This window comes from Schistosoma haematobium, chromosome 5 (genome assembly GCF_000699445.3).
Source record: "Schistosoma haematobium chromosome 5, whole genome shotgun sequence".
Lineage (NCBI taxonomy): Eukaryota > Metazoa > Platyhelminthes > Trematoda > Strigeidida > Schistosomatidae > Schistosoma > Schistosoma haematobium.
Genome location: NC_067200.1, coordinates 22044346 through 22053580, shown reverse-complemented (window position 1 = coordinate 22053580; position 9235 = coordinate 22044346). Strand labels below are relative to the sequence as shown.

The 9235-nt window shown below is 40.1% G+C and overlaps 2 protein-coding genes across 2 annotated transcripts in view; one reads left to right on the top strand and one right to left on the bottom strand.

Moving 5' to 3' along the window:
• LCA5 (Lebercilin) overlaps positions 1-9235 on the bottom strand; it is a gene marked incomplete at both ends in the record, with an annotated part of 39376 nt that overhangs the window by 3746 nt on the left and 26395 nt on the right. The window contains one exon of the mRNA XM_051217746.1: positions 1407-1482. Coding sequence (XP_051065186.1) covers positions 1407-1482 — 76 coding nt within the window. The remainder of the gene's footprint in view (positions 1-1406; positions 1483-9235) is intronic.
• On the top strand, positions 6922-7626 carry MS3_00009382 (uncharacterized protein; the record flags this gene model as incomplete). The annotated part of the gene is made up of 1 exon (XM_035733929.1): positions 6922-7626. One exon carries the CDS (start codon positions 6922-6924, stop codon positions 7624-7626), a length of 705 nt encoding a protein of 234 aa, XP_035590255.1.

Sequence of the window (9235 nt, the reverse complement as noted above, 5' to 3'; positions counted from 1 at the left end):
TAATCAGTTGGCAATCAGTGTCCGTAGGTATGGTATGTGCTTTGCACCTTCAAAGTGCAAAGTAGTTCTACAAGACTGGCAGGATTCTAATCCTGTACTCACTCTGGATGGTGAGCAGATAGAAGTAGTCGAGAAGTTTGTGTATCTGGGTAGCTGCATAAGTGCTGGTGGGGGTGTGAGTGATGAGATCAATGCACGTATAGTGAAAGCCAGAGCGGCTTATGCCAATCTGGGCCATCTATGGCGCCTTCGTGATGTTAGTTTGGCCGTAAAAGGTCGGATCTACAACGCGTCGGTGAGAGCAGTTTTGCTCTATGCTTGTGAAACCTGGCCTCTCCGAGTTGAGGACGTTAGACGACTCTGTGTTCGATCATCGCTGTCTCCGAAGGATTGCTGACATTCAGTGGCAACACCATGTCAGTAATGCAGAGGTTCGGCATCGTGTGTTCGGGCACAGAGACGATAATGCAATTGGTGTCACCATCTTGAAACACCGACTTCGGTGGCTTGGACATGTTCTACGAATGCCGTCTCAGAGAATTCCACGTCGTGCATTATTTGCCGACTCTGGGACTGGTTGGAAGAAGCGGAGAGGTGGTCAGTGCATGACATGGTGTCGTGGCATGAAAGAAAGCTGCAAAGGACTGGCTTGTGTTGGACCTTCACGACTCCCTGGTTGGGGTCTGAGAGATGATGGAACACAGTGGCTAGAGACGTTATCAGATATGGCTCAGAATAGAAGCCAGTGGCGATCCTGCTGTAACCTTCTTTTACTTTCTTCATAAAAAGTGGTTCTGTCTCCCTTACCTGAAAGATTTCTTCCGATTGTACCTTTGCGTTCCCTGATTACTAGCACATTACCTTACACCAATCTCTTCGTTATTGTTCTCTCTTTTTTTTGTTGCGCTCCTTAGCTTTTTTTTCTTTCTTTGTATTCCTCTCGAATTTTCATTGTTTTGTGTGGCGCATATATATTGGCGCTCTCTTGTACCAATATTCATGTGTCCAAATAAATAAATAATTTCCAACTCCTCTAGGTGGATCCTCCAATTCCACCAACCCGATTTAAGCGCCGGACATTCGATTTTATTCCCCTTACTTTCGCAAAGAATAGTAATGTCGCGAGAAGGCAGTGATTGTATGCACGTGGCCACTTGAGAGGATTTTGAGAGGGAGAGATGACTCTCCTCACTCGGCCGTTTCAGGGCATTTAGGGGCAAAATTAAGTTATGGGTTTAGTCCTTGTCCGATTTAATAAATGCACGATGTTACCTTTTCACAAACTAAGATGAAAAGCTAACCAGTTCTCCTTAGTTTTTAACAGTTTCTCAGTTGGATATAATTTGTAATAATTACAGTAGTGTATCATTCTGTGCATTATGATTATAAAAAGAAAAACATCTTACCGATGTTTTATTGACATTATCCTTTATCGATCCAAATAAATCATTCCATAGTTCTTCTTCTCTTGTCTTTCCAGTACTAGTTTTTGAAATAACAAATCACACCAAAATTAGAATAAAAAAGTAGCTTAGATATAGTAGAAACTACCAAATTTATTTAGAATCATGGACGCGCACTGCTGAGGAGTCCCATTAAAGGACGAAATGGCTGTCCAGTGATTCCAAGTTTTCAATGGTGGTCTCACATCAATCGGTTCACGATCTCAATCAAGAATGTTTAGAAGTAATTGGTCACTTGATTAGTGACCATGTCATGTTTGTCTAGTACTTTAAGCACAAATTAAATCCCATCGATCAAGTTGGAATGTATTCATCAGTTTAAGTGACTCGATATCTTGTGAACTGTGTTTTGATTTTAGTTGACTGAAGGTACCCAAAAGGAAGTCGTGGGCTTAAGTCTCGTTAACGTAGTAATTATTCATCAACATAGATTAGCTGAAGTCTTGAAGGGACTGATGCTCCCCATGAGACATAAATATTTTATAATGATTTGCAAATACAATCTCACATTACCTTCCTTTGGAATAATTTTATCTCAACAAGTTAGTTAAGTTGTACGCAAAAAAAGTTGATTAGGTGGTAGTGTAGTGAATGAGAACACATGTGGTGACAATCGAATATATTACAATATGAAATTACAGAACATCATAGTAAAATCTGAGAACCATACAGTGAATACTTAATTTGCAAAATGTCAATCAATTGTCTCAAACTTGACTGTTCCTTTTGCAAATCTCATTTCATCGTCTCAGACTTCATTGTTCCTGCTTTTTATATTAATTGCTTCCTGTTTCTGTCCTTTCCCTCTCGACCTTCTGCTGCCAGACATTCTGATCCTGACTATCGTTATATACTATTCATGTCGATCTAAGTAGCACACACCACATTAGTACTGTACTGTCTGAATTATATATTCCCATCAAACCATTAAAAAGATAAGTTGAACGAATAAATATTTTCTTTTAGTTTGTATTTCATCAGGGCTCTACACCAATATATATAAGCTTTTTTAAAGCTTTAAAAGGTGACACCAATTACATTATAGTGAGTCAACTTAACAATGTGGTAATCAGCTAGTTACTTCTGGAGAATAAAAAGTAAGGTGTATTTTCACAATCAGTTACTTATTACAAACAGTTACATAAGATTTTTGGTTGAGATCATGAACCGATTGATATGTGACCATCATTGAAAACCTGGAAGCATTGAACAACCGTTTCCTCCTGTTGTGGGACTCCTCAGAAATGCTCATCCACGATCCTGCCTCGACGGATTCGGACCCAAGGCCTTCGGTTTTGCGCGCGAACGTTTAATCATTAGATCACTGAGCCGGCATCCAGAGGTGTTAGTGTCTAACCTCAACCAACCCACGAAATTGCGCAACCATCTTCCATTGTACTGAGCAAGATACCTGTCTCTACCCGACACGCATTAACTCCACTGGTTACAGCTTCTCACTAGAACGCCGAGGATTCCCTCGCGAAGCTAGTCAATAATGAGTACATGGTAATTATCAGTATGGGGACGGGTACAATGAAAATGAAATTGTAATGTTACTAAACAGGTTACATAAGATTAGAATTAGAAATTAAAATAATAACAAAATTGAGAAAGATTTAGAAACATTTAATGATATCCAAGTAGATGACCAGGTTAGATTCAAAGTCTGTATACAAACATTAGGTTTTTGATTAGTATTCCTATGTATTGTGATGTATGTAAGTGTCAAATTCCAGAATAATTAGGTAAATTTGGTGGGACACTGAAGTTTTATCTATGTGATGACAATTATCGACCAGATGCACCAAAATAAACCTCTTTACCACTTTCTTTTGTTGTAGGGTCAACCATAGAGGTTGATGTTCAGAAATGCAATGATACATTTGTTTAGTTATGTGTCTACATATTAGTGTAGAGCCCTGATCAAGAATTAACTGATAATAAACATGCCTCCTGTCAATTGTTCCTTTTTGCGGTGCAACTTTTATCAATGTTCTACTTCGAACAGAAGAGAGGTTCTAAAAATAAATCAACCAGCTTTGATAACCTTGCCTCTTATTTGTTGTTTTTATGTGCTTCATCTAGCAAATGTGTTAGGCTGATCTCAGGTGCTGTAACCTATTGATTGTTTAGTATAGAATAGTAGATTGAATCTATGTAGCAATGTTTACTACTTGAAGATTGGCCTGAATGTTATACTTATAGAAATTCTATAGGAATCTTCAGGTTTATTGGGTGAATAATTTTGGCATTTTCTAACTGAAATGCATAACTGTCTGCAACTAATAAGCAAAGATAGAAGTGCATAAAAAGAAGTGATATCTAATACTATAAAGAATTTAATGTAAGAAACATGGTTAAAAAACAGTTGGATCGTATACTGACTGTCATTGAAATACATATGTCGGCTATTCTCGTATATCGATTATCGACTTAAATCGAGTTAGTGAATAACGGAATTGAATATGTCGAATAAGAGAATGGACTTCTTGAATACATATATATTGTACACTCACTGATTTGGACAGGAAATGAGAAGGATTGGGCGAATAGAAGAAAGTGAATCATAACGACGCGCAGTGGAGAAGGCATTTTGTGAGCCAACTCCATTTAATCAAGCGTTAATCCATATAAAAATAGATTGCAGATATGTGGTGAATAGGATAAGAAGTGTACATACACAAACACGCTCATATAAAAACAGTCACAGTTGATAAGTAAATAATTAGCAAGGTCAAAACCGTGACTACTCAAGAAGAATGGATAAATTGTTTTGTCCAGAAGCTAGAACAAGTCATATGGGCTTAACATAGCAACCGACAATACAGGCTAATCTTGGTGATAAATTTTCAAACTACCTAGAATAACGAATTATGACGATTTCTATCTTAATTTACAAATCTAAACATAGAGTACATTGTGTTTGTGAATAACTTGGCTTAGTGACATTGCAAACGATTTCGAGCCATGTCATTCAACGTCTCCAATCATCGGTTGCTATCATCTCGCGGTCCCCAACCACGTAGTCTACACCTACAAACATGGATCAGTCAATTTGTCAGTGACTTCATGGACTTATGCCATGTTTTGGTCTGGCCACTCCTAGCTTTCTTCCAACCTACTCGTATACTATGAAACATCGCACGTCGAGGCAGTCGGTGGTTGGGCATACGTAACACATGTCCCAGCTATTTCAACTGATGAAGTTTCACTACTTCACTAATCGATTTGCCATCCTTACCTAGGACCCGTTTCCTAACAACTGCATTACTTACTCGGTAGTCCCAGGATATACGAGCAATGTTTCGAAGACACCTTGATCGAATACTAGTAACCTACGGATATCCTCTACTCTTATCGGCCATGTTTCACTGCCATAAAGTAGAACGAAACGAACTGCTGAGCAGTAAACGCGTCCTTTGGTTGATAGACGGATATCTCGTCTACACCATAAATGACGCAAGTTGGTGAAAGCTAGTCCAGCCTTCTGTATTCGTGCTGAGATTTCGTCACACACCAGACCACAAGGGCTGATGAGACTTCCAAGATAAGTGAAGCGATCGACACGCTCAATTACTTCACTCCCTATCACTAGTTCGGGTGTCAATGCGACCATATCCTGAAGCAACATTTTGCATTTCGAAGGGGAGAATTGCATCCCGAACATGCCTGCATTGTTGCTTAGAGTGGTCATAAGACTCTGCATTTTGTCAGCGTCTTCACCAAATAAAACTATATCATCAGCATATTCTAAGTCAACAAGTGAACCTCCTGGTAGAGGTTCAACCCCTGGAAATCTAGACGAGGAAACCGTTATCTCTAAAAGTACGTCGCCGACAAAGTTGAACAGGAATGGAGAGAGTGGACAGCCCTGACGAACACCACTTGAGGTAGTCAATTCTGATGACAGTTCGCCATAAGCTCTCACTCTACCAGTTGTGTTCGAGTAGAGAGCCTTTATAAGGTTAATGTACTTCTTTGGTACTCCTTTCAGTGACAAACACTGCCATAGAACCTCACTATCAACAGAATCGAATGCCGCCTTAAGGTTGAGAAATACTACCATTGTGGGGCGTCTGAATGTGTGTCTGTGTTCTAGAACCTGACGTAGTGTGAATATCTGATCTATGCAATCACGTCCAGGTCGAAAAACCAGACTGATTTTCTCTAGTCTGTTCTTCACAAGCTTTGGTTAGGCGACGAAGTATTATTGAAGCTAATATTTTAGACACTATATTTGTCAAACTGATTCCTCTGTGATTGTCACAAGAGGACTTTTGTCCTTTCTTATAGACTGGCACAATCAGTAATTGAGACCAGTCAGATGGGATTACGTCCAGTTCCCAAATTCTACCTAAGACCTCAGTTAATCTCACTGCTAATACTGAACCACCATCCTTAAAAATCTCAGGAGTAAACCTGTCAGGGCCTGTTGATCTCCCTCGCTTCAGATTTCCTATGGTTTTTTCAACTTCGTAAAGAGACGGAGGATTTACATGAACTTGCCATTCAGGTTGACTGGAGACCGTGGGAAACCAGTGTGGCTGAAGGCCAGTTGAACTGATCCCTAAAGTGTTCCGCTCATCGATCCAATCTCCTGGATTGAGAATGTATAATATGTCCATCTTTGTCTGTGCACACGTCGATGGCGCCGGATTCTAAAGTCCTAGCTAAGGAAGCCTGTTGTCCTATTTGGTACAGTGTTCAGACGTTGGAAGCTTCTACGTGTAGTTTACAGTGTGTTTTTAGGAGACTAGGAATAAAGTTTAACGTACTCGAATCGTATGTCCTAGCGGTGCGAGGTGATAAAGGGACGTTAGGAGAGTTAGTCATGAAGGTAAGAGATTTTATGACGGTGTAGGAGGGATTTGAATGTGAGCGACTTGGCCTCGTGTGTTGTGAAGGGTATGAGGGCTGTTATCACTTCCCGGCTGCCCACACCGTGGGAAGGTGTTAGGGATGCAGAGGAATATGTCAATATCTATCATGTTAAGTCTAATGGTGTCCTTGGACTTTAAATGGACACTCTCTATTGGTCTGTATTTATTTCACTTGTTAAATATTGTACAAATGTTGTATTCTATTTTATGGTACGATGTATTTTGTTTGGTTGGTATATAAACAGAGTATGTTTGAAATATAACGATTCATATCTCAGAGGCTAAGACTTGCGTTCTGGACTCAACTGGCTGGGCTAGACAGGGAAGCGGGGTCAATCGAGACTCTAGGCCGTTGCACGTGTTTGCGTGTCACTGAATCGGTCGATAAAAGGCTACCCTCTAATCTGCCGCCACATCTATAGAAATTGGCGACGGGCTGGAGAAAAATTTTGAACCCTGTAATTGGACGAGATTCAGCCTAATTGTTTCGACCAATCAGCAGCCAGGTTGTCATCAGCGTCCTTGAGCAACATTGGTCATTATTCCTACAGTTAATTTTCATTGCTGGTGCTGAAAAAATGACATTTTCCGATCAATTACAGATTCTACTTGAGCAACAACAGCAGTGTTTCAAAAATAGCCAGTTACGTTTTTTAGAAAATTTACGCACACGGTTGATGAATCTCCCATGTTTCGGAGATGCGACAGAAGTTGGTAAGTTCATTTCTCATCTGCATACTGAGCTGGAAAATAGCTGCAGAACATATGAAGCTGTCTATAAAAGCCTCTGTGAATCTCGGACGAGCAGTAATATAAACGAGACAGTCATTCATGACCCGCCCAGTTGTCCAGAAATGTCCAATTCAGAAACATTCCCTGTCGTGGGTTCAAATCCCACTGTTCCTGAAACATGTACAGACAGTGATGTACCCAGTTCACAGGAAGAAGATCTCTTATTAAATGCTCATAAATTAATTGCAGTACCCGCCCACAAGGAAACAGGAAACAAATCATGCAGTATACTGAGTCCAGCTGTTCCAAATGGTCCTCATCATTCAACAACAGGAGATTCTGATGAATCTTATTATCTAGATCCTCTTGTACCAGCAAACGTGTTAGATGCATCAATCGATGATCAGAAATCTAATACAATTTTGATAGATGTTGATTATCCCAGTGATCAACTATCTACAAATGAGGTTTTCAAGGAATCCCATGACAATGTTCCAGAAGAATCAAACGTTGATGACCTCATATCAAGCGATGTTATCCCCACTATCTAATCACTTTTAGTGACCTCTCTGTTCAAAGTGACAATTATGTTTTAAATAAAGTCAAATTAATTGTAACTTGGGGATATGAGAACCCAACACTATTTCGCGGTGGAGGACGGACGCGGAGAATTTTAAAATCCGGATATCAACTCCGGATCTTCAAAAAAAGGGAGGTGTTAGGGATGCGGAGGAATATACCAATAATTATCGTGTTAAGTCTAATGGTGTCCTTGGACGTTAAATGGACATTTCCTATTGGTCGATATTTATTTCACTTGTCAAATGTTGTTTTCTATTTTATGGTACGATGTGGTCTGGTTGGTTGGTATATAAATAGAGTATGTCTGAAATATAACGATTCATATCTCAGAGGCTGTGACTTGTGTTCTGGACTCAACTGGCTGGGTTAGACAGTGAAGCAGGACTAATTGGGACTCTAGGCCGTTAGTGCGTGTTTTACGTGTCAGTGATCCGATCTACAATACACTGCTCTCTAATCTTTCAGTCAAGGACACAACAATTGGCACGGGGTATAAATCGATCCAGGTTTAAAGTCACAACAAAAGGTATTTCTTGAGAAACCTGGAAATGAAGTCGGATTAGTGTTGGTCTTAACGACCTGGGAGCGTGACCACAGAGCCCGAGGGACAACTGCTTGAGGCTGGTTGCGCGCGGTTTTTTCGTGGGGGCTTTTTAATGTGTCAGCTCCGTCCTTCAAAGGGCCTTACCGCCGGAGATGGAAATCCGTGAGGTAAGGTAAGGTGTGATACTTTTAGGGTTAACCTTTTCTAGCCCCTTCCTTCCTTGTGAGAAGGCAGCATCGCTGCAGGTGTTGGTTGTCCGAGGGAAACACTTTACTGGTGACACACCTATATACAGTCAACAGTACGACTTCGCCCTCAGACCTTGAGTTGCTGCTTTTTGTCTTACCGTTCTCCCGTCGACCTACCTGAGGTTGCAGAACCTAAAGGAACATATGTCCCAGCCAATATAACTCGGTTGGGTCATCACGATAGGCAAGCCCGGCCACCACGTCAAGGTAGAAGCTACAGTCGAGCTACTATAAAATCAGTTACAACTAACTAAAATTGGCAATAAATAAGGTGTTTACCAACACCAATATCGATATACTTGTCAGTCAGTCAGCTACAACGTAGAACCATGTACATATGTTCATCGGTTCAGGATGCCATGCTTCATTAGCAAAACAAGATGAACACTGAATTCATAGAAGCAGTTAATTCAGTGGTGGTAATATATAAAAGAAAGATTGCAATAAGGGTATAGTACAGGAAGAAAGAATGAGCAGGAACAAACATTGATGCAGAATAGTATGAATTCATAATATTTCGAGGGTTCTCGTCAGCTGCTTACAAACCAAAATTGTGACAGAATTTTTTACATGGAGATAGTGTGAAAACAATTGACATACATGAGTGTAAATCACTGGATTATAATAATAACTATATATATATATATTTAGATGCTAGAAACAGGTCAGTTATCGTGGTAATCGGTATTCAGGCATACGTAACACGTGACCGAACCATCTCAGTCGATGAAGATTCACAACTCAATCAACTGATTTACTATAATTTCTGAATACCCTTCGTCTAAT